Here is a 26,473-nt window from a genome sequence, read left to right as displayed (position 1 = left end):
AATTCATAGGCAGAGCTATGGATCCATCTATGATATCAGAATTGCAGTTTTAACCATGTGTGGAGGCTATATAGTGTTTGTTTACATTTACTTTGTTTACAAACACCGGAGTAATACAATATTATATTTGGTTCTGTTGGTGTACAACAGTTGAACTATGCTCATGAGGCAAAAAGTACACATTCTTTTCAATCAATGTACATCAAAACTCCTCACACACACACAAAGCACTGTAAATGGCTCTGGGAATACCCACAGTGAGAGAGAAAGTACAGCTGTCTGTACAATAACGGATTGAAGGGCTGACGGCCGAGTGGGAACCTGAATCACACCACATTGAACATACACATACATTTAAAGCTAAATTATTCCTAGGTTTGTCTGTGGCCCTACATACACTATATAGGGAAAGCAGCAGTGTAATCATTACTCCAAACTGTTATCTATTAGACAGGTTCAGCAAACAGGGAGGGAACTACCTGAATCTGTCCAACATAAACGCACATTTTCGTTGCAAAACGGAACATTTTGCAACTATTTGAAGTAAGGATTTCACACAAACTGGGTAAACTGGTTTTACCCACAATTCTTTGCGGGCACATTGTTGTTATTTTGAATAATGACGTAGCCAGAAAAGGTGAGGGCAACTTTGTCTGTCTAGCTAATGTATTTTTGCCACGTTTGGTTATTTTGCGCATTTCAATGTATAGGAAGCTACTGTACACTTGCAATTACCACGATACATATCTGTTTTACAGTTATCATCCAGTGAATCCAGCATTGCAGTTAGCATTGGCTGCTGTCTCCTAGTTGCGTTAGCTGTTAACAGCAGCAGCACAGCTGACAAAGAGCTCGAGGCAGCAGTATAATGTCGAAGGATAGCTACAGACGATGAGCACATATAACGTGGCTTGTACTAACACTTCCTCGATCTAACCTACTCTACTAGTTAGCTACCTTGCTAATGCTGCAATCACCTAACGTTACCTGTCAGTGTTGATGTACTTTTTAAGAAGTCATATATTCCGATATAATGAGGCTGGTTTTACTATCTTTTTCAGCTTGGTTTCTTAACCCAAACGAAGCCCCGGTTCCTTTCCTGAACTGTGACCAGAGACTTTGTTGGGGATTCATTAACCTCGTCCCCATTCTCAAATTGGCTGGTGGACGTTATTGGGATTCAGTAATGCGGTAAATGTACAATAGGCATACTGGATTATTGTTGTCGACCCCCTAGTGTCCAATGTGCTCAGTGCATTCGATTTCAAAATAGAAATCTTAATTGCTTTAAATACAGAATGAATAATCTATTTTCGATAACTTTTAGGTTTATCTTGTTCTCATAGTAGATTGGATCTTTCACTGCTTCTCTCTAACATACTGTTTTAAAGAGAATCATAGTTGACGTTTTTAATAACATGTTAATGCTTGTATAATTTTATGGGGGAGGCAATCATAAAGTGATACAGTTCTCATCAGTTAGAAAGCCAATGCAAGAATAGATGATGATGACTTGTCCTTTAAATGAGCACACATCAACAATTGCAAACAACATCAACTGCTTTTATTGACTCATCATGCCTTGCCACACTGCATTTGCTGACTTCACAGGTTTGGCTGCTGTTTCATCAGTTTGGTCAACTGATTCTGATTTCCTCATCAGAGACACACTGACTGACTGGCTGACTGTGCAGTACACTAGCACAACTGTAGAAGAACATGTATCTGGCACAGTTTTCTGTAGCCTAATTGAGACTATTTGTATTCTGAAAGGCTGGGTTTCATTTAAGGGAAGCAGAGTCTATTGAGTTTAACTAGCCTACATGTTTTTTATGACATCATGTGACTTTGTATGAGAGGGCAACAAAAGTCATGGGACTGCAGACACAGCAGTATATTAGTATATTACTGGTATCCACTTCCTACTGTGTGAATTGCACCTCTCCTTTCCCCTCAGGACTGTGCAGAAGTAGACCAGACAGAGCAAAGATGGTGTCTGTTGTTGTTGCTGTGTTCGTTGCGTTGAGCTTGGCACCCCTGCTAGTGCTTAGTGTTCCTCCCATTGGGACCCAGCCTGAGCAGGTGCACATTTCCTATGCAGGTAGGTCTTTGATCTGTTTCCATTCATCTTTAATATAAAAATCTATATATATGTCCAGGCTTTAACCTGGGGGGCGGTGTATGAATGTGGTACCTGGGGGGCGGTGTATGAATGTGGTACCTGGGGGGCGGTGTATGAATGTGGTACCTGGGGGGCGGTGTATGAATGTGGTACCTGGGGGGCGGTGTATGAATGTGGTACCTGGGGGGCGGTGTATGAATTTGGTACCTGTGGGGCGGTGTATGAATGTGGTACCTGGGGGGGCGGTGTATGAATGTGGTACCTGGGGGGGCGGTGTATGAATGTGGTGTATGAATTCAGATTTTTTTGTGTCCCACACACAAAGTTGCTAATTCCCGGTCTAAAGGCTTGATTCCGTCGACATACTCGAGTCATGGTTCATTCAGATCAAATTATCAAGAGAGCGGAGAGTGAAGGGCAGAGCCTGTTGCGCACCGCACATCACCCACCTTGAATCTGAGCAGAAGCTATTTAACCATAAACGTAATTGTTTAAAACCTGGACGTTTTATGCCATTGTATGGTTGTCTTACCTTGTTTCAAAGTAGCCTAACCAAAATATGACCATAGAAATGTTGAGAAAATGATTTTATAAACACTTAATATGCCATTGAAACCAGCATTTCTCTCAAGTTCTGTTGGTTTTCAAATCAATTTTATTTTATTGTCCAGCAAGAGAGAACAAGTGACTTGAGCTTTTGACCAAGTGGTAAACAAAATATAATGTCAAGCTCTGTGAGCTATTGAACAATCAGCCTTTTGAGCTAGTTTCTCCCAGCTTACGTAAGTGGATCAGTAAGTATCCAGGGCTGTAACTCTTTCCAGGTGGGCAAGGTGAGCAGCCTGATCTGGCTGGATAACTATGGGGCTTTTCTCCCTAGGGTTCGCTGGCTCTATGGAGATCACCTGGACCACATTCAATGAGACGGAGGAGAGCACCGTGGAGTACGGCCTGTGGGGCGGACGGCTGTTTGAGCTGACAGCCAAGGGCAAAGCTACTCTGTTTGTGGATGGAGGATCAGAGGGGAGGAAGATGTACATCCACAGGGTCACTCTCACTGATCTGAGACCTGCCTCTGCTTATGGTAGGTTTCCATGGTAATAGAACTAGCATGATGTATTTAGGATATGTCTGTTGCCTGTCACATTCAGTCTGTGGCCTGTCATCATCATAGTATTTATAGGGGAGTGATTTCTTCCCTGTGTTGACTGCAGTGTACCACTGTGGCAGTGAGGCTGGCTGGAGTGATGTATTCTCCTTTACTGCTCTGAATGAGAGCACTAGCTGGAGTCCCAGGTTTGCTGTCTATGGGGACATGGGCAATGAGAACCCTCAGTCTCTGGCCAGACTACAAAAGGAGACCCAGGTCGGGATGTATGATGTCATCCTACACGTTGGTAAGTGGTTAAACTCCCAACTGATTGTCTTAAGTGAATAACCTTATCAATGTTTACAATTGTTGATCCTAACTACATAATAACTTGAATCACAGTGGTATAACATTGTGTTTTACTTTGGGTGTAACATGGAGCACACTTTGGAGAGGTGATGCATGACCAATATGTGGTTTTGTGTTTTCTAGGGGACTTTGCATATGACATGCATGAGGTAAAATATCTACATATTTTTGTTTCCTGCACACACACACACACACACGTTACAACGTCCATCACTGATCAGCTGGTAGAATGATACACATACCAATTATGTTAAGGACTTTTTCATTAGATTTTCATGAAGTTAAGCTATGGGCATAAGGGGCACACTCAAAGTTTATGGTACCCTCAGGGTAAGATATGAAAGTGGATTATGTCAGCATGAGGCTAGACCTCTTAAGACCATCTGGGTGTCTGGCTAGATCCATGATGACAGATGAGATAGAGCTACTCTAACCCTGCTCAGTCTTATCCCTAGCGTCCCATTACTATTCATCAGCAGATCATGCCTGGGCCATGGTTAAGACACGCTGCTGTAATGACCTGCATAGCTGTGAAATGCCTTAATCCTGTGCTGAAAGACTGGAATTAGGTGCATAACACTGAAGTAACCAATGAAGTACAACAGCAGGGCTCTTTTCAGCCGAGACAACTAGCTAATGTAGACAAGAGGCCATGTTTTCCCCAAACCTAACTGGCCAGTCTCACAGTGCCCTTCATAAATACTATGACATCTATTAATCACCAATGGCATACATCAGCTGCTGCTGTTTCCCTAAAATTAAATAGCAATGTTGGTTATGTTGTTCCTTTCATACTTTTCTCAAATATGGAGAAAAATGCTGGACATTATGAGCAGACAACCATAAAAATTAATCGCCGCAATTCATGCTGAGTTTGAGCTGGAATGTCGAACTCTGTTCCGCGGCTTCCTTGATATTATAAATAGAAATTCTTTCTGAAAGCTCATTAAGGGCAATGGCAACTGAAAATCAGAAGATTACCATGCCATCCACCACAGTGTGTTCATAAGCTCAATTGCCACCATTAGAATAGTTGTGAAATCAATGGTTCTAGTTTCATTGGGGTTTTGTTTGGTATGCAAATGGAACATTCCTGAAGCTGTCTGGAAAATTGATTTACAGCACTTTGGCTTTAGATCGTTTAATGTGCTTTTTACTTGTATCCTGTCAGCCTTATTATATCAGGTTTAATTACCACTGAAATGGTTTGTTATGCTGTGGTAAATGACTGAATCTAATTGTTTCAGGACAACGGCAGGATTGGAGATGAGTTCATGCGCCAGATCCAGTCCATAGCTGCCTACGTGCCCTATATGACCTGTCCTGGGAACCACGAGGCTGAATAGTGAGTAGGACCTTATCATGACCCCCTTTACTTATTTACTTAGTCCTCTCTCTCTCTCTCTCTCTTGCTCTCTGCTTGTCTGTCATGAGTAGAACCTTATGATCCCCTTTAATTATTTACTTCTCTCTGTTTCTCTCTCTCTTTCACACCCACGCACATGCACACACACACATATGCACCAGTCATTTAGTGTTAAACTGATGATTAAAACTGACAGTGTTATGAACAGTTTCTAATCTTCATAAACAGTGAGTCAACATGGCAGCAGTCAGCTTATTTTCTGCTCACCATTAGCCAATGTTTTCTGCTCCTGGTACATATTTTGGTGCATTCTGTACAGGTCACATCTAATCAATGCTATTATTAAAGGGTTTGGGAAAAATACTCGGTACATGCTGTATTTCATATTGGTGAGACAGACTGCCAGACCTCCCCAGACTTGATATCCATAATGTGCTACTGTACTGTGAGGCAAGGGTAGAAGCTCCGAAAAACAACATTTTGGTCAGAGTGGAGCAACCATAGCTTTGTCACTATAGAAAACACTTTGGTCAACTCCGCTGTGCCATTGGAACAGATGGGAACTATTTCTTCTTCTAAGGTCTGGAGGTGTTTCAAGAACCACCGATAACTAAACAAGTAAACCTTGTCCAAAATAAACACTGACTGAGACATCAGTTTCCTATCTTGCATCTAGGCCAACAGAAACTACTGACAGAAACTCACTGAAATGTTGTTTTTGTTTATTTACTACACAATGACTCTCAGACAAAGTCTACTGGTCTGTAATGTTATTTCTGTGCAGCTCAGAAAAAACAGGCTACTGTATATTATTGGCCAAGTTTAGTTTAAATACTCCACTCTCATCATGCTCAGTACAACCCTGTCCTTGATGGACAACCTTGTTTCCCCCTGGTTATTGGGGTGAATAAGGGGGAATACTTGGTCTATGCTATCAGCTCAGTGAGAGGGCTGCACTAAAAGGCCAGGGATTTACAGGCTCAGCCATTTAGTGTCATATCCTGTACCGTGTGTGCGTGTCTGTTTCAAATACAATTGTAGTTGTCACGTGCTTCGTAAACAACAGGTGTAGACTAACAGTGAAATGCTTACTTACAGGCCCTTCCCAACAATGCAGAGATAAAGATAATACAGTACCAGTCAAAAGTGTGGACACACCTACTCATTACAGGGTTTTTCTTCATTGTAGAATAATAGTGAAGACATCAAAACTATGAATTAACACATTGAATCATGTCGTGACCAAAAGTGTTAAACAAATCTAAATATATTTTATATTTGAGATTCTTCAATGTAGCCACCCTTTGCCTTGATGAGAGCTTTGCACACTCTTGGCATTGTCTCAACCAGCTTCATGAGGTAGTCACCTGGAATGCATTTCAATTAACAGGTGTGTCTTGTTAAATAGTGGAATTTCTTTCCTTAAAGAATTTGAGTCAATCAGTTGTGTTGTGACAAGATAGGGGTGGTATACAGAAGATAGCCCTATTTAGTAAAATAGCAAGTTCATATTAGTGCAAGAACAGCTAAAATAAGCAAAGATAAATGACTGTCCATCATTACTTGAAGATATGAAGGTCAGTCAATTTGGAAAGTTGAAAGTTTCTTCAAGTGCAGTCGCAAGAACCATCAAGCGCTATGATAAAACTGGCTCTCATGAGGACCGCCACAGGAAAGGAAGACCCAGAGTTACCTCTGCTGCAGAGGATAAGTTCATTAGAGTTACCAGTGCAAATAAATGCTTCACAGAGTTCATGTAACAGACACATCTCAGCATCAATTGTTCAGAGGAGACTGCGTGAATCAGGCCTTCATGATCGAATTGCTGCAAAGAAACCACTACTAAAGGACACCAATAATAAGAAGAGACTTGCTTAGGCCAAGAAGCATGAGTAATGGACATTAGACCAGTGGATATCTGTTCTTTGGTCTGATGAGTTCAAATTTGAGGTTTTTGGTTCCAACCGCTGTGTTTTTGTGAGACGCCGAGTAGGTGAACGGATGATCTCTGAATGTGTGGTTCAAACCATGAAGCATGGAGGAGGAGGGGTGCTTTTCTGGTGACACTGTAATTTATTTAGAATTATAGGCACAATTAACCAGCATGGCTACCACAGCATTCTGCAGCGATACGCCATCCCATCTGGTTTGCGCTTAGTGGGACTATCATTTGTTTTTCAACAGGACAATGACCCAACACACCTCCAGGCTTTGTAAGGGCTATTTGGCCAAGAATAAGAGTGATGGAGTGCTGCATCAGATGACCTGGCCTCCACAATCACCCGACCTCAACCCAATTGAGATGGTTTGGGATAAGTTGGACCACAGAGTGAAGGAAAAGCAGCCAACAAGTGCTCAGCATATATGGGAACTCCTTCAAGACGGTTGGAAAAGCATTCCAGGTGAAGCTGGTTGAGAGAATGCCAAGACTGTGTGAAGCTGTCCCTCAAGGCAAAGGGTGGCTACTTTGAAGAATCTCAAATATAAAATATACTTTGATTTGTTTAACACTTTTTTGGTTACCACATCATTCCGTATGTGTTATGTCATAGTTATGATGTCTTTACTATTATTCTACAATGTAGAAAATAGAAAACTAAAGAAAAACCCTTGAATGAGAAGGTGTGTCCAAACTTTTGACTGGTACTGTATATATGTATGTACTGTGTCCGTGTGACATGATGAATAAATACACAGTGAATAGCGAATAACAATGACGAGTAAAAATAACATGGCTATATACAGGAAGTACCCGTACAGAGTCGATGTGCAGACAATGTGCTTTCAGGTGTGAGTGTGTTAGCATGAGGAAGTGATTGAATGTTAAACATCTACATTAATCATGCATCATAATGATTATGCTTCTTGTATCCCCAGGCCAGGCCTGGTCTCCTCTTCCCTGGTGGAATGTGCCTAGTCTGCCTACTGCCTGGCCTAATTTAAGGAGCTGCTAACAGTAGCCTGTTTTTCTTGGCCTTGTCACCTGACATCAGAACCTGATATCAAAAAGCAGTACCCTCCAACCTTGGATAACATAGCCTAAAGCCTACCGTCCCCCTCAATCAGATACACTGTTTTATTCAGTGGTGCTTGTCAGAACCAATCAAATGATTTATTATTTAGATATTGAAAGTGCGTGGGCTACGGAGAGAAACAAAATGGTGCAGTTTCAGGCCATGTTGAGGAAAGTGATGCTGGCGATGGGGGTGTGTGCTAGTGGGTTTGGACAGTGTGTGATGTAGATGATGTTTGTATGTGTATGTTTTATTGTTTAGATAAAAAGTATATCATATTTAAGAACCAAGATTTTCAGCAGTTGCTTCTGCTTTTTGTTTATATTTTCTTACCCCAGTAAAAGCAGGGGTGAAAGTAAATGTCATTTATTCCCTGTACGGGATCTACTAAGCACGTGCACACATTTGTTTTTATGGGCCTAATCATAGAATTTCATATAGAATCTCTTTGGGCCTAGTAGTAAAGATTTGTCATTTAACTTAACAAAAATGTATTGCCTTTTTAATGTGGCATAAACACAACCATTCAGGGTGTTTTCATCTGATTGTCAAATAATCAAAGGCTCATGTAGGGTACCTGCGCACGTTCTCACACTCACAAATTAATTCCAGCTATTTGCACCTGCTATTTGATGAATGTAAAGTACATTTTAATGATTATCATTATGCCTACACTGACATTTCTCCTGGAACCACACAGCGTTGGAGTGTTCACTGTATACCACCCGTTTTCAAGGGATTTTGCTCATTTTTCATGCAGCTGACATCAATATAAATGTTTTAAAAGCCTACAGTTTTCTTTACATTTTAATTATTGTAATAGGCTCAGATTTTATCGGTACACCCAATATTTATTTTGCCAGGACTCCGTACGGGACCGTACTGGTTTACTTTCACCCCTGATAAAAGCAATTGAGCCGGGCTGACCACGAGTCCTCAGCATTCCAGCTGCATGAGGCCAGCATGTCCACATTAGATGCTAAGGCCCCAGTCAAGAGCGCCTTTGTTCCCCCGCACAATCTATAGTTCAATGGCCCATCTGAGGCAATAGGAAGTGACTGTTGCCATTTCAAACAATGAGCCATGACGTGAATTGATGTTCAGACAGCAATTGTTCCTTTTAAGTTTTCAAAAAGCCACGATTAGGTTGGCATCTTGTAGCTCAGACTCATCAGTGAAATGAAAGGGCTGATCTGATTTGTTAGTATGTGTGGTTTCTAAACAGTTTACTTGCAGGGGAAAGTACTGTTGATTAGGATTATGAACCAGTCCATCCACGTTGCATTTGACAAGGTTTAAGCTGGATCACTTCCCTTCAAATTTGTATCATGATATTATTTTAGGGGAAAATAAATCACACAAGGGAAACAGCCTTTCGAGTTACAAACAATGACTGATTGTATTTGTCACATGCGCCGAATACAACAGAATGCTTACTTACAAGCCCTTAACCAACGATGCGGTTAAGAAAATCCCTAAAAAAGTAAGAGATAATAATAATAATAACAAATAATTAAAGAGCAGCAGTAAATAACGATAGCGGGGCTATATACAGGGGGTACCGGTACAGAGTCAATGTGCGGGGGGGCACCGGTGTCGAGGTAATTATGTACATGTAGGTAGAGCTATTAAAGTGACTGCATAGATAATAACAGAGTAGAAGCAGTGTAGAAGAGGGTGGGGGCAATGCGGGGACACAATGTAAATGAATGACACAAATAAGCATTTTCAATTGAGCTGATCAGTTTTTCCACTGCGTAGAGGAGGAAAAAAAACTTCTGAGCGGCTGTGTTAGGAAGTTGTAATGATTCCCCTTTAGACATGCACATATATCGTTCAGTATACCAAAACAAGTCCATATATTATTGGACCAAATAGAAGTGCTTTTATTACCCCTGTTCTATTTTCATTGTCCAGGGTCTCTTAAAATGTATATTGTTTTATGTATGAGGTAAGAGGTGTCCGCCCATAAGGAGACCTTGCGTCTCGTGTCCATCCAACAAACAGTCAGCTGCTTCCCTGCCTAGCCACCACAAGATGGGGGAATTAACCCATGACTGTGCTCCAGACTAAGTAGCTTTGACTCAGACGTGCTGCTGCTCACAGCGTCTCCCAGTTGTGCATACGGCGGGACACACTGTGGCTTCCTTTCTCAACCACCCAGAATGGTTTGGGATTAAGTATGTTACAGCATGAAAAGGATTATGTCAGAATCTCTGTTGCAAATGGTGGACTGGTCAATTGTAACAGACCGTTCAATTATTGAGTTATTATCGTACCTTTGAATTTGACCATGTAATCTTGACCCCAAGGTCGACTTATCCCATTAACTAGAGATTCTCTATGATCCTAATCTTTCCTTTAAATCTCTGACCAGAACTGTCTCTGGTTACCTAACTTTGCAATAACCCTGTCATCTGACCTCCAGCATCCATACTCACTCAGGTGGGCCGCTCTGTCCCTGTCTGCCTCTTACATAAGCCAGGAGAGCTATCAGACTCCCCCATCACTTCACCACATACCTTACTGGGTCGTTCCACCAATTCGGTGCCTTTTGAGAAGTGTAAGTTGGTTTAAAAAAAACTTTGGATTTCACCTAATTTTAACGTCCTGTCAAAGAGCATAAATTCAACTTAATAAAACACATGTTTTCCCATCTCAAGAGGTTAAATAAAAAAAGGACTATAGTAAGTGCCTATTAAGTGACAAATAAAGTAGCATGGTTGACCGTAACAGGGTTGACGATTTCATCTTAAATCAGCCATAAATCCCCATGTGTGCAACCAGGGATGGGCATTTTAATGCAAGTTTCACACAAAAAAATGAAATTGTTAAAACCTTTCTAGCCTGTTTATGGGTAACAGGGTTAATGTGTTATGCTTGACCCACTCAGTTTTCCACCACAAATCACCAGTAAATTGCCAAAAAAGTAATATGCTTTTACACTGTGATTTGACTACATATTCAATGTTTATTTTTATTCAAACGAGAGTTCAGTTCACGTGAAAGGGTTGACCTTAAAATGAGGGACAGATGTAAATGAATCACTAATCACAAGAAAGAAATAATCATCTTCAGAAATGACTTTGTCAAAGCATCAAAGTAGCAAGGGCTTTACATTGGTGAAAATAGGGAGAAATGCTTGGGTTAAGTGGGTTAAAATCTTCCTAGAAGTTAGTGTTGACGGAGGGAAATAAAAGACACTTTAGCAAGTCTTTATTCATTTAAAAAAAAAAAATCTAATTTATTTTATTCTCCATGCAGTCTATATTAAAGGGCACTTTATTTAATATACTTTAACGGGCTTTTAAAATTAAATATTGGTGCACAATTTCTACTTAAAATATCAAAGGGATGCAAAAGACAGTCATTTTGTGGAATGACTCTACTACTTTAACTGGAAGGAAGATTGGCTCCCAGTTTTATTGGTGAAATTCAAATCTGTAAACCCCTAAAGACAGCTAGCTCTTGGCTTGGCCTGCCGTCGTTAGTGAACGTCTTCCTAGAAAGGCATTTCCTTTCTGCATGCCGCTTGTTAACACAGGTTTGGCCAATTGAAATATTTAGGAAATGGCACGTGTTTGGGTGGGTGGATAGCACGCCTGCGACTGGTGCTCTCCAAGGCACAAGTCTCGGTTTGGGTCTCATTAGGGGAACCGGTTCGGTCTGTGTGTGTCCGGATCTAGTGGTTCTGGCACTATAATATTGATAAATGACCAGCGGTAGAGGTGGTGGCGTTGTAGGAAATACTGTCTGGTCGTATCCTATCCTGTCTCTAGAGGTGACCACTTACAGACCTTGGCTGTAGCAGTGGACTAGTGTAATAAATGGCTGTATTCCATGCAGGTTTAAAGCAGATGCTTTACTTCTGTAGTCAAAGTTGGCTAGATAGGTCATCTCCATGAGGAATGTGACTCAAAGCTATTGTGAGTGTGGGAGAGGTAACGACCACGATTGGCTAGCAACTACAAAAAATGGCAGTGTCATTGTGTAATGAATCTTTCTGTAGTATGTATTCTGAATAGCTGTCTAAGATTAGCCTTGTTTATGTCACAAAGTGCAAAGTAACAGGTTCAAAGATCTGGGTTGATCAGGTGGTGTGAAAGACCAGACAATGGGGTTGTTTGATTCCAGTTTAACTTTGTCAATGCATAGTTTTACAAAAAATACACTTTAGGTTTCCAATATACATCAAGTTCAATTTATTTAAGTTCAGATTCAAGTCATTTAGCCAAATAAATTATCCACTTTTTGTTCAAACCAATGCAAAGTAATAATTTCAGTCAATTACACAAACCTAATAAACAGAAAGCGACCCAGTCCCAAGGCAGGTGTCCTGTGGGCGGCTGCCTGGAAGCAAAATAATAGTTTTTTTAATGGGAAAACAATCAACCAATGCCAGCTTGGTGAAAATGACAACCAATTCGTCACACCTGTGACATTTACGACTACTGACAAGGGAACCACATGATGATAGAACTAAGGTTTCTGGCACTAAATATCTCACCTGAGGTATTTAAGGCACCTAGATGGAACACTAAAGTCCATGCATCTCATTAGCCGAACCCGTTCTGTTTTCACAGCAACTTTTCCAACTACAGGAACCGCTTCAGCATGCCAGGACAGACTGAGAGTCTATGGTACAGGTAAGGGAGCATCTACCACACACACACTTACCCTCTACTGTATAGAAGTAGTCATTGATGAAAGTAAACTCACCCCCAAATGATTTGGCCAAAGAGAGGGGAGCTCTATCTAGCATCCCCTTTGCAACACTTTGGTTCAGTCTGAGTGAAGGGGCCGGCGGCACAAAGGAGCCATACATCCGATCTGTGGCAGGCTCATAACACACATGCCATTCTCTGAGGCAGTAAGATAATACCTCCTAGACCACAGACCTGCCCCTCTCTCCCCTGGCTCAAGCTAAAGAAGGGATGAGGCCCCTTCTTTCCAGCATCTGCACAGCCTGCAGGACTGGGGTGATGCCTGAGGAGACAGACATGTACATGAGGGACACAAATGTTGCTAAGGATCCGCAAAAGACTATGACTACGCCGACCCGCAAGCCACTGCGGCCCCCCTTGATGAGCTCAGATTCTTTGTCCCCCACCCCGATTAAAGTTGCCCATCCCTGCACTAAATCTTGTCCAATTTAGCTGTGAGCTAGCCACATACAGAATGTCTCTCTCCTGGTCCCCCACTCTGCCAGGCACCGTGCAATCATAGGGCTCTCACAGTCACTACCCACATCCCTTCCATTGGAAAACAAGATAGCTAGTAATGTTTGAGAGATTGTACCGTAAAATAGCAGTGATGACACAGCACTATTTTCTTTGTTTGTGCAATGTATCAAAATGTAAAATGCATGCCATGTAGCCTATTACATAATGCAAGTTAGTTACATTTTCATCTTTCACACGCTCCTTTGCTAATGTTCCTTTGGGGAAAGTCTCACTATAGACTAAGTATGTGTCCCTCTCAGTAGTTTGTTTACTTTGGATGGTCAAGGCTTTTGATCGTTTGTATGCTCTGTCCACAGCTGGAATGTAGGATCAGCCCATATCATTTCTCTCTCCACTGAGATCTACTTCTTTCTTGATTATGGTGTGGACCTCATCTTCAAGCAGTACGAGTGGCTTAAAAAGGACCTTGAGGTAAAGTACTTAATTTACAGTCCCAGTATTAGTGAAGCCATTTGTCGCATCTCTGGACAACTGAACCTGGCAGTGACAGTAATGCCCTTTTTAGTAGTATTTCTTGAGTAATAAACTTTGCTGTCCTAAACAGTACAAACACACACATGTGCGTGCACACACACAGCGATGTGACTCATTCTCTTGTCTGATCCTCTCTCAGGAGGCCAACAAGCCAGAGAACCGAGCAGAGCGCCCCTGGATCATCACTATGGGACACAGACCCATGTACTGCTCTAACAACGACAAAGACGACTGCACCCAGTTTGAGAGTTATGTATGTACGGCACAAAACACCTCACTGATTAGAGGGGGGGGGTCAATTACATGGATGGATGATTATACCCTCTGTATTAGTTGTGATATTTAATAGTGTTCTTGGATGTAAGAATTAATTCATGTACAATTTGCTTTCAGCAAGTGAACTTCCACAGCAACTAGTGTTAATATGCACAGGGGTTTTAGTCTCTGACCAAATCTGAGCAACTAGCTGACTGGCCAAACATCCCCTGTACTGATCATAAGTGAAGTTTTACAAGCAGAAGTAACTCCCTGCTCCCCATCAGTGCAACTATTTACTCATTACATGTTGATTGCTGTTATTTTCTGACCAGGTAGGTTCTATCACTCTGTTAATATGCTTTATAACACTTGGCCCTGATTTACTTGACATGGCATTGACAGATATGTAAAGAACAGCTAGGCTGTATCCCAGAGAACTATTCTATGTTAAATACAAGCATTTACAGGATTTGTTTTCTGCGCTGTTGCTGGAGACATTAGTTGCCGTGTCTGACTAAAACTGTCAACGTCTGGCTAGTCCACATTAATCCCTGAAGCACAGTTTCCATTCAGACCTGTTGCATTCAGCACTTGGCATGGGTAAGGAGTGACAGCCTGGCATGGACATGAGGGTGATATCTGATGACGTTTCTGATCCTAATCCCAGCATGCTCTGTCTGTCTCTGCTCTGTTTCAGGTCCGCCTGGGACGGAATGACACAAAACCGCCAGCGCCAGGTCTGGAGGATCTATTATATCTATACGGTATGGTCTCCATTTTACACAACAGATACAACAGAACTGTGCTCTAAAGTTGTTACCGTCACAAATCTGTCCTCTCAGACAGACTAACGTCCCAGCACTCGGCTTGAACAGAGTAATCCAACAACTTTTCCTTTATTACAACAGCTGACCATTATCCAAATGTTTTTCAATGTTACATTTCTCTCGCTTGTTGGTTGTGTTTCTTGAGTGAAACCCTTATATTTAGTGCTCTTTGAATAGCAAACGTGAGTAAATAGGTAAAACGTGAGGTATGTTCTATGGGGTTCATTAATTAAAATGGTCATAATGCACCTTTTCATGGCTATATTGCATAATGCAATGAAAAGGCCTGAGGATCCCACGGTTGCTCCTAGTCCTTTGTGTTGCTGTCAATAGTCTTTGTAGATAATCTGGATACCACCCAAGCCTTTCATACCGTTTCTGTACCATGCTGAAGTATACGGTATTACTGAATGTGCACACAAGGGGTGCTATTTAAAAATGTATACAGTACCAGTCAAAAGTTTGGACACCTAAGGGTTTTTATTTATTTATCCTATTTTCTACATTGTAGCATAATAGTGAAGACATCAAAACTATGAAATAACACATATGGAATCATGTAGTAACCAAAAAATGTATTTGAGATTCTTGAAAGTAGCCACCCTTTGCCTTGATGATAGCTTCCCACACTCTTGGTATTCTCTCAACTAGCTTCATGAGGGAGTCACCTGGAATGCATTTAAATTAACAGGTGTGCCTTGTTAAAAGTTCATTTGTGGAATTTCTTTGAGCCAATCAGTTGTTTTGTGACAAGGTAGGTTTGGTATACAGAAGATAGCCATATTTGATAACAGACCAAGAACAGCTCAAATAATCAAAGATAAATGACAGTCCATCATTACTTTAAAACATGGTCAGTCAATCCGGACAATTTCAAGAACTTTGAAAGTTTCTTCAAGTGCAGTTGTAAAAACCATCAATCTATGATAAAACTGTCTCTCATGACGACAGCAACAGGAGAGGAAGACCCAGAGTTACCTCTGCTGCAGAGATAAGTTCATTAGTTAGCTGCACCTCAACTTGCAGCCCAAATAAATGCTTCACAGAGATCAAGTAAGAAACATCTCGACATCAACTGTTCAGTGACTCAGGCCTTCATGTTTGAATTGCTGCAAAGAAACCACTACTAAAGGACACCAATAAGAAGAGACTTGCTTGGGCAAAGAAACACAAGCAATGGAGATTAGACTGGTGGAAATCTGTCCTTTGGAGGTGTATTGGTGTGGGGCTGCTTTGCTGGTGACATTGTTTGTGATTTTAAATAGCATTCAAGGCACACTTAACCAGCATGGCTAGCACAGCGATACGCCATCCCAACTGGTTTGCGCTTAATGGGACTATCATTTGTTTTTAAACCGGACAATGACCCAACACGCCTCCAGGCTGTGTAATGGCTATTTGACCAAGGAGAGATGGAGTGTGCATCAGATGACCTGGCCTCCATAATCACCCAACCTCAACCCAATTTAGATGGTTTGGAATGAGTTGGACCGCAGAGTGAAGGAAAAGCAGCCAACAAGTGCTCAGCATGTGTGGGAACTCCTTCAAGATAGTTGGAAAAGCATTCCAGGTGAATCTGGTTTAGAGAATGCCAGGAGTGTGCAAATCTGTCATCAGGCAAAGGGTGGCTACTTTGAAGAATCTCAAATATAAAATATATTTTGATTTAACATTTTAGTTACTACATGATTCCATATGTGTTATTTCATAGTAGAACAATAGTAAAGTCATCAAAACTATGTAGAAAATAGTAAAACTAAAGAAACCCATGAATGGTGTGTCCAAACTTTTGTCTGGTACTGTGTGTGTGTATTATTAGATAAGTATTCAACCCTGTGAGTCAATGCATGTTAGAATCACCGTTGGCAGTGATTGCTGCTGTGAATTTTTCTGGGCAAGTATCTAAGAGTTTTCCATACCTGGATTGTTCAACATTTGCTTTTTTTTATGCTTCATGCTCTGTCAAATTGGTTGTTGGAAAAATGGCGCCGGAAGAAATGGCAGCAGTTTTACGGGCGGCAACCAATTGTGCTATGATGTGTTTTTTTTCTCATTATTTGTACTTAATTTTGTACACAATGTTTCTGCCACCATATTTTACGGTAAAAAAGAGCTTCTGGATATCAGGACAGCGATCACTCACCTCGGATTAGACAAAGATTTTGTCTTCAACAAGCAGGACGCACAGGACATGCTCCGAACACCTGACAATGCCAACATCCCAGTTATTGGCAAGAGGAAGAGACACAGGTACAGAGGACACAGAGTCGGGGTACCTCGTAAGGATTAGCAGAAGGCGAGTGGGAAAGCTGCCGTTACCGTCAATATTACTCGCCAAAGTACAATCATTGGACAGTAATTAGACGAGGTACGATCACGAATATCCTACCAACGGGTCATCAAAAACGGTAACCTCTTATGTTTTACAGAATCGTGGCTGAATGATGACATGGCTATTCAGCTAGCGGGATATATACTGCACCGGCTAGATATAACAGCACACTCCGATAACACGATGGGAGGGAGGGGGGGGTGTGTCTTTGCATATTTGTAAACAACAGCTGGTGCACAAAATCTAAGGAAGTCTCAGGATTTTGCTCGCCTCAAGTAGAGTATCTTATGATAAACTGCAGACCAGACTATTTGCCAAGAGAGTTCTCATCTATACTTTTAGTGGCTGTTTATTTACCACCACAGACGGATGCTGGTACTAAGACTGCACTCAGTCAGCTGTTTTAAGGAAATAAGCAAACAGGAAACCACTCACCCAGAGGCGGTGCTCCTAGTGGCCGGAGACATTAATGCAGCGAAACTTAAATCAGTTCTACCTAATTTCTATCAGCATGTTAAATATGCAACAAGAGAGGAAAACGTTCTAGATCATCTGTACTCCACACACAGAGACGCGTACAAAGCGCTCCCTGGCCCTCCATTTGGTCAATCTGACCATAATTCTATCCTCCTGATTCCTGCTTACAAGCTCAAATTAAAGCAGGAAGCACCAGTGACTCAGTCTATAAAAAAGTGGTCAGATGAAGCAGATGCTAAACTGCACAGACTGGAACATGTTCCGGGATTCTTCCGATGGCATTGAGGAGTACACCACATCAGTCACTGGCATTTTCAATAAGCGCATCGAGGACGTCGTCCCCACAGTGACTGTACGCACATAATCCAACCAGAATCCATGGTTTACAGGCAACATTCGCACTGAGCTAAAGGGTAGAGCTGTCGCTTTCAAGGTGTGGGACTCTGACACGGAAGCTTTTAAGAAATCTCACTATGCCCTCCAACGAACCATCAAACAGGCAAAACGTCAATACAGGACTAAGATTGAATTGTACTACACCGGCTCCGACGCTTGTCTTATGTGGCAGGGCTTGCAAACCATTACAGATGACAAAGGGAAGCACAGCCGCGAACTGCCCAGTGACACGAGTCTACCAGAAGAGCTAAATTACTTCTGTGCTCGCTTCGAGGCAAGCAACACCGAGGCATACATGAGAGCATCAGCTGTTCCGGACAGCTGTGTTATCACGCTCTCCGTCGTCGACGTGAGTAGACCTTTAAACAGGTCAACATTCACAAGGCTGCGGAGCCAGATGGATTACCAGGATTTGTGCTCCGGGCATGTGCTGACAAACTGGCAGGTGTCACTGACATTTTCAACATGTCCCTGATTGAGTTTGTAATACCAAAATTTTTCAAGCAGACCACCATAGTCCCTGTGCCCAAGAACACTAAGGCAACCTACCTAAATGGCTACAGACCTGTGGCACTCACGTCCGTAGCCATGAAGTGCTTTGGAAGGCTGGTAATTGCTCACATCTACACCATTATCCCAAAAACTATAGACCCACTCCAATTTGCATACCTCCCCAACAGATCCACAGATGATGCAATCTCTATTGCACTCCACACTGCCCTTTCCCACCTGGACAAAAGGAACACCTACGTGAGAATGCTATTCATTGACTACAGCTCAGCGTTCAACACCATAGTACCCTCAAAACTCATCATTAAGCTAAGGATCCTGGGACTGAACACCTCCCTCTGCAACTGGATTCTGGACTTCCTGACGGGCAGCCCCCAGGTGGTGAGGGTAGGTAGCAACACATCTGCCACGCTGATCCTCAACACTGGAGCCCCTCAGGGGTGCGTGCTCTGTCCCCTCCTGTACTTCCTGTTCACCCACGATTGCGTGGCCAGGCACGACTCCAACACCATCATTAAGTTTGCAGACGACACAACAGTGGTAGGCCTGATCACCGACAACGAGACAACCTATCCCTCAACCAAGACTAAGGAGATGATTGTGGACTACAGGAAAAGGAGGACCGAGCACGCCCCCATTTATCATCGAAGGGGTTGTAGTGGAGTAAGTTGAAAGCTTCAAGTTCCTTGGTGTCCACATCACCAACTAACGGTCCAAACACACCAAGACTGTTGTGAAGAGGGCACGTCAAAGCCTATTCCCCCTCAGGAAACTAAAAAGATTTGGCATGGGTTCTGGTATGGCAACTGCTCGGCCTCCGACAGCAAGGCACTACAGAGTGTAGTGCGTACGGCCCAGTACATCACTGGGGCTAAGCTGCCTGCCATCCAGGACCTCTACCCCAGGCAGTGTCAGAGGAAGGTCCTAAAAATTGTCAAAGACCCCAGCCACAGACTGTTCGCTCTACTACCGCATGGCAAGCAGTACCAGAGCGCCAAGTCTAGGACCAAAAGGTTTCTACCTGAACAGGTAATAAAATGGCTACCTGGACTATTTGCATTGTGTACCCCCCCCCCCCAACTCCTCTTTTACGCTGCTGCTTCTCTCTGTTTATCATATATGCATGGTCACTTTAACCGTGCCTGCATGTACATACTCCCTCAATTGGCCCGACTAACCGGTGCCTGTATATTGCAACACTAATGTTATTTTTCACTGTCTTTACTGTTGTTTTTATTTTTTTACTTATCTATTGTTCACCTAATACCTTTTTTTTTTACTTAAAAATGATCTTCACTGTCTTGGTGAGCAACTCCAGTTTAGATTTGGCCTTGTTTTAGGTTATTTTCCTGCTGAAAGGTGAATTAATCTCCCCGTGTCTGGTGGAAACCTGGTTCAGTCTACTTTTCTTGTAGGATTTTTGCCTGGAACAACTCCCCAGTCCTTAACAATTACAAGCATACCCATAACATGATGCAACCACCACTATGCTTGAACATATAGAGTGGTACTCGGTAATGTATTGTATTTGCCCCAAACATAACAGTTTGTATTCAGGACAAAAAGGGAATTGCTTTGCCACATTTTCTTTGCGGTACTACTTTAGTGCCTTGTGACAAGGATGCATGTTTTAATAAAATAATTGATTCTATACAGGTTTCCTTTCACTCTGTCAATTAGGTTAGTTTTGTAGAGTAACTACAATGTTGATCCATCCTCCGTTTTCTCCTATCAAAGCCATTAAAATCTAACTGTTTTAAAGTCACCCTTGACCTCAAGGTGAAATCCCTAAATGGTTTCCTTCCTCTCCGGCAACTGAATTAGGGAGGACTCCTGTATCTTTGTCGTGACTGGGTATATTGATGCACCATCCAAAGTATAATTAATTGCTTCACCTAGCTTAAAGGTATATTCAATGTCTGTTTTTAAAATGTTTATCCATCTACAAGGTTTCCTTTTTTGCGAGGCATTGGAAAACCTCAATGTTCTTTGTGGCTCAATCTGTGTTTGAAATGTACTGCTTGACTGAAGGACCTTACAGATGGGGTACAGAGATGAGGTATTCATGTTATTGCACTCTTTGCAACTTACTGAATGTGACTTAAGTACATTTTTAATCCTGAATTGATTTAGGCTTGCCATAAGATAAGAAAGAGGTTGAATTATTATTGACTCAAGGCTTTTCATTTTACATTTGTGAACCTTTCTAAAAACGTAATTACACTTTGACATTATACAGACTGTGCACCTGCAATTTGATGAGTGGAAAGAGGCATCGGTTACAAAACACCTTAACATAATTCCACTGACATGGGATATTGTTAAAAAATAATAATAATAATAATTAATCTGGATGTAACACAACAAAATGTGGAATGTCAAGGCTGTGGTATTTGTATTTTTTTCAGTATTGAAAATCATGCCATATGTATATTGCCCAGGCTTATACTAGGTAAGTACTGCATCAAAATTGTCATATCAACTAATGCGACGTCTTTTTCCAGGAGTGGACCTGGAGCTGTGGGCCCACGAACACACATATGAGAGGTTGTGGCCTGTCTATGGCTACAAGGTCAGTTCCCATGTGAATAATCACTACATCACACACACTCCATGTCATCAGTGTTTTGTCAGACTGAAGAGCCTTTAATGTTCCTCTTCCAGGTCTTCAATGGGAGCATCGAACAGCCTTATGTAAACCCCAAAGCCCCAGTACATATCATCACAGGCTCTGCTGTAAGTAGACCACTGCTTTGACCACTCATTTTTCAGTCAATGGGTGGTGTGCTGTGGTGTATAAATGCACATGAATAAATGCTCACATGAGTTGGTCATCCCCATATCAGAGTGGTGTCAGGACCGCACCAGAGCCTCAGTCCTGTTCCAAATGTCAGATGCCTGAGAATGAGCTTTAGGGAGGCATGTGGCTCTCCAGAAACAACATGAACCTTTGACTGAAAACAGGACACTATAGACTATCAAAGGACTGTGAAGTAGCATACAGTGCTTAGTGAAAGTCTACACAGCCTTGCAGTTTTAATATTTTGCTACCTAAAATTTCTGTCTGGATTTTTTTCACTGATCTACACAACCTCCACATTTTCCAAGTAAAATACTTTTTCTGAAATAACAAGTCTTAATTGCAAAGGTCTTCACACCCCTTGCTGAGGTACATCTAAATAAGTTTAGGAGAAAATATTTTCATACAAAATCATATTTGTTGAATGAGGTCTATCTGTTTGCAAAAGTAGTGGTTCTCATGATTTTAGTTCTTGTGTCTAAGTTCCCTTGGTTAGTGAATGTCTAACAATTCAACCGCAAAGCCACCAATGAGCTTTAAAAGCATGTCTGGGATACATTTTTAAACAGGAATAGATCAGGGGAGGATAAGAAATGATTCCAATAACTTTTTGGCCTAAATTTAAAACCTTCAGGTTTGGATTAAAAGGATCGGGCCCTTTTTTTCAGTTTTCACCTAAAATGACATACGCAAATCTAACTGCCTGTAGCTCAGGACCTGAAGCAAGGATATGCATATTCTTGATACCATTTGAAAAGAAATAATTTGAAGTTTGTGGAAATGTGAAATTAATGTAGGAGAATATAACACATTAGATCTGGTAAAAGATAGTACAAAGAGGGAAAAAAACAAGCGTTTTTTGTGTACCATCTTTGAAATGCAAGAGACCATAATGTATTATTCCAGCCCCGGTGCCATTTAGATTTTGGCCACTAGATGGCAGCAGTGCATGTGCAAAGTTTTAGACTTATCCAATGAACGATTGCATATCTGTTCATAATGTTGTATCAAGACTGCCCAAATGTGCCTAATTGGTTTATTAACACATTTTCAAATTCATAACTGTGCACTCTTCTCAAACAATAGTATAGTATTCTTTCACGAATAGCTACTGTTAATTGGACAGTGCAGTTAGATTAACAAGAATTTAAGCTTTCTGCCCATATGAGATATGTCTGTCTGGGGAATGTTTTTGTTACTTACTACCTCATGCTAATCATATTAGCCTACGTTAGCTCACACCGATCCCGTAGAGGCTAAATCCAATATAACATATCAGAGTGAAACCCTCTGTGGTGGCAGCATCATGTTATGGGTATGCTTGTCACCAGGAGGGACTGAGTTTGTCATGATCAAAATAAATATGAAAGTAGCAAAGCCCAGGTAAAAAGTTAAAGGAGAACCTTCTAAATATCTAAATCTGCTGGACAATTTGGTTTTACTGTAGAAAATGTTCTTTAGGGGGAAGAAAATGTTATGTAATCCCTTTTTTTCTTTTTCTTTTCTTTTTAACTTCAAGTCAGCAAAATCTATGCTGTGCAAGGGGTGTTTAGACTTTCACTAGGCACTGTAGGATGGCTTGTAGATATCTATGGTCTTTTCAGGGCTGCCGTGAGAATCATGATCCGTTCGTCCCTAATCCGAGGGACTGGAGTGCCTTCCGCAGTACAGATTATGGATACACCCGCATGCAGGTGCACAACACCACCCATCTGTACCTGGAGCAGGTCTCCGATGACCAGGTGAGCAGAGAGGGAAGTCCTCAGTTCTATAACTATGAAGTGAATGATCTTCTCCAATCTCTTACTGATATGTAATACACTTCATGGGGAAAAAAACAAGTAATTGCACTGTTCATTCAGTTTTGTTGGCTCAGTGATAAAGGAGAATGCCTCTTTGTCGTTCAGTATGGTAAGGTGATCGACAGCATCTGGGTGGTGAAGGAAAAACACGGCTTCTCAGCCTGGTTCTGAAGACCCCAAGAAACCCAGCCAATCAAATCAACATCTCTTCTCAGGAAATGCACTTTGAAACCTAATCATGGTGAACTGCACTGTTGACTGCTATCAAACCAATCATAGGAAAATTATTATTTTCCAAATAATGGATATCTTTGCACACAGGCCCATCCGTGGAGGACCATTAGGGATTAGACACATGTTTCAGATTGGGAGGAAAAGCGAATCTTCAGATTTCAAACTGTCTGCTCATATTTATGCTGTCTACTGTTGGTTATTCAAGAATCCAGATGAAATCAGTGAATTAGCTGAGCACATTGGGAGAGGCCCAAACCTGAGGTGACAGTTATTTTATACGGTAGATCACAATCATATCTCTGTACATCTTAGTTTCATTCAAATGGGCACAATGTGGTTAGTTTCCCCTGACAAATGGTTGTAAGGGGCCTACATTTTATAACAGTCTACTCATATTGCTACCTAGATTTGTATGTATCTGTTAAATGTTTAACATAAAAATGTATATTGTTAGTGAGAAAGGAACAAACAAACGGTTGTTTAAAGCACCAATAGAAAAATGCTATGATTCAATGTAAATCGTCTTATTTTACTGTCTTGTTAAGAATGGTACTGTAAAACAAGCCATCAGACTTTTAACTATATCAATAAATCCTGTCTTTCCAAGTGTATGTCAGTTTCTCCAGAAGTAGCAGGCACCTGGCAGGCCACCTCAAACAAATTGGATTCTTTAACTCAACATGCCCTGAGTCCTCACAGGCACACTAAGGGATAGTACCACCAGGCCATATCCTATCTGCTGCACCAAGCACGTTTTCCACTGGCCAAGAACTGGAAATATGTTTAAAAGAACAAGTCTCTCATCATTCCATCAAGATGACTGATCCTTACTTGGCGAATCTAAAACGCTGCAGCCTCAGTTGACTTGTCCAACACAACAACAGTCAGGAGCTGCATGCTGACTGGGATGGTTACTGGCAGCCCACCAGCCCAACTCAATGTGTGTTTGAGCTAACAGACTCCAGCTGTTAAAATGCAGTATACGACAAAATAGGTACTGTACCGTAACCCGTACATAACCATTCTGCCAAGTGAATAAATAAAGTCCCTGTAAATTGAAAAGGTTTTACAACTTGTCACCTGGATCAATGTCCAAATGTTAAAAAAAGGAAGCCGCTAAGATCACAGTATGGGGCTTTAAAAGGTAGCTACACAGGAAGTTGAAGTTACCCATTGCACACATGCAGTGGCTGCTGCGTTACTGGTGGTATTCAGTCACTAATGAAGTCAGTACACGTAGGAGGTTGTTAATTTACTGAGCCCAACAGTAGCTCAGAGAGTTAGAGGTCGTCTGAGGCCTGGGTCATTTAACAGTATGTGCCCATTTCCTAGCCTAGCGCGCATGCCTCCTGTTAATTGCCAGTTTTACTACCTTACATTATCTGTCTTTGGTTGCAACACTCACTACCGAGTTCCATACTGCCTCTGGAAGCACTGTTTGTCGGGAGCTTCATGAAATTGGCTGATAGGGCCGAGCAGCACACAAGCCTAAGATCGCCAAGCGTCGGCTGGAGTGGTGTAAAGCTCGCCGCCATTGGACTCGTGCAGTGGAAACGTGTTCTCTGGATTATTATTATTTTTTTACCTTTATTTAACTAGGCAAGTCAGTTAAGAACAAATTCTTATTTTCAATGACGGCCTAGGAACAGTGGGTTAACTGCCTGTTCAAGGGCAGAACAACAGATTTGTACAATTTTGAACTTGCAACGTTCCGGTTACTAGTCCGAAGCTCTAACCACTAGGCTACCCTGCCGGATTGATGAATCACGCTTCACTATCTGGCAGTTCAATGGACGAATCTGGATTTGTTGGATGCCAGGAGAATGCCTCCTGCCCCAATGCATAAAGTTTGGTGGAGGAGGAATAATGGTCTGGGAATATTTTTCATGGTTCGGGCTAGGCCCCTTAGTTCCAGTGAAGGGAAATCTTAACATTACAGCATACAATGCACATACATTCTAGATGATTCTGTGCTTCTAACTTTGTGCCAAAAGTTTGGGGAAGGGCCTTTCCTGTTTCAACATGACAATGCCCCCTTGCACAAAGCAAAGTTCATACAGAAATGGTTTGTCAAGATCGCTGTGGAATAATTTGACTGGCCTGCACAGAACCCTGACCTCAACCCCATCGAACACCTTTGGGATGAATTGGAACACCGACTGAGAGCCAGGCCTAATCGCCCAACATCAGTGCCTGACCTCACTAATGCTCGTGCCTGAATGGAAGCAAGTCCCCGCAGCATTGTGGAAATCCTTATCAGAAGAGTGGAGGCTGTTATAACAATAGGGGGGTAAAAACTCCATATTAATGAATGTTTGAAGAGCAGGTGTCCACATACTTTTGGTCATGTAGCATATTTCAGTCATAGTAAGTACATTTTACCTCAATAAAGTAGCTATTAGTTTAAGTCAGTGCTAGTAAGAAAAGAAAAGAAGTGTGCATGTTAGTTAACAAAAGGCAAAGGCGTTAAAAAATATATATATTGGGGGGGGGGGTGCTGTGGGATTATTTAAGATACTCTGAAGATAAAAGACCCCTATGCCACTGTGTTCCTGTCCTTTGACCCTTTATCCAGTATATTGCGGAGACCCTGTTGTGTGTGCTGAGGTGCACAGGGTACAATTTGTCGGGTGCAGGAGGACTGGTTGACTTGCTGTAAATGTGTATCTTGAGACATTGTTTGTTTACTATGATTGATGACCACCATTTATAATCCTAGAAAGCTCTGCTGTTTTCCCTCTCAATCATCTAACCGTAATGTATATTACATGAGAGGACAATACATAGATCTCATTTCAGCAGAGAGGGCTGCTTTGTAAGCACAAAGTTCATGCTGTTAATGAGTGTATCACATGGTATTCACGTTTGTCTGTTGTTGACTTCATGTGTTTTTGTAAAAAATGTATCCCTTTCTAGGAAAAAACTAGCAAGGAGAAAATAACATGTCACTTCAGATCGCATGCCTATTTGTGAAATACGATGTGCTTATTAATGTCTATGGCAGAGATAGCAGGTTTGCGGTTAAAAGTCCTTTGTTGACCGAAGTAATTATTTCTGTATCTTGAACAGAGATGTTATTTTCTTGTGTGTCCGGCCATAATTTTGAATTGGTGGAATGTGCACTTTTACTTGGCAAAATAAAAGCAAGCTGGTTTGGCA

The 26,473-nt window shown here is 41.7% G+C and overlaps 1 protein-coding gene across 3 annotated transcripts; it reads left to right on the top strand.

Annotated features, from left to right (window-relative positions):
* Positions 1 to 441: 441 nt before the first annotated feature.
* LOC139375246 (acid phosphatase 7, tartrate resistant (putative)) lies at positions 442 to 26,473 on the top strand. Of its 3 annotated transcripts, none has more exons than XM_071116852.1 (15): positions 442 to 637; positions 1,062 to 1,191; positions 1,958 to 2,101; positions 3,003 to 3,206; positions 3,337 to 3,519; positions 3,705 to 3,730; positions 4,829 to 4,926; positions 12,545 to 12,607; positions 13,501 to 13,615; positions 13,818 to 13,931; positions 14,634 to 14,700; positions 20,983 to 21,050; positions 21,143 to 21,214; positions 22,883 to 23,020; positions 23,186 to 26,473. In XM_071116852.1, the coding sequence occupies exons 3-15, from the start codon at positions 1,990 to 1,992 to the stop codon at positions 23,249 to 23,251; spliced, it is 1,326 nt and encodes a 441-aa protein (XP_070972953.1). In that variant the 5' UTR covers positions 442 to 637; positions 1,062 to 1,191; positions 1,958 to 1,989; the 3' UTR covers positions 23,252 to 26,473. The 3 variants fall into 3 exon arrangements, with proteins under 3 accessions (XP_070972953.1, XP_070972955.1, XP_070972954.1); XM_071116853.1 differs by having other exon boundaries at positions 633 to 913; positions 23,186 to 23,920; XM_071116854.1 differs by lacking the exon at positions 1,062 to 1,191 and having other exon boundaries at positions 502 to 637; positions 23,186 to 23,920.

Source organism: Oncorhynchus clarkii, chromosome 19 (assembly GCF_045791955.1).
Source record: "Oncorhynchus clarkii lewisi isolate Uvic-CL-2024 chromosome 19, UVic_Ocla_1.0, whole genome shotgun sequence".
NCBI classification, from domain to species: domain Eukaryota; kingdom Metazoa; phylum Chordata; class Actinopteri; order Salmoniformes; family Salmonidae; genus Oncorhynchus; species Oncorhynchus clarkii.
The sequence above is the reverse complement of the archived record's forward strand: the minus strand, read 5'-3'. Positions and strand labels throughout refer to the sequence as shown.

Excerpts from the sequence above, each read along its gene's own strand:
- LOC139375246 (XM_071116852.1), top strand. The coding sequence starts at position 1,990 with ATGGTGTCTGTTGTTGTTGCTGTGTTCGTTGCGTTGAGCTTGGCACCC. Across the intron at positions 3,731-4,828 it reads TTGCATATGACATGCATGAG|GACAACGGCAGGATTGGAGA; the intron begins GTAAAATATCTA and ends TAATTGTTTCAG. Across the intron at positions 12,608-13,500 it reads ACTGAGAGTCTATGGTACAG|CTGGAATGTAGGATCAGCCC; the intron begins GTAAGGGAGCAT and ends CTCTGTCCACAG.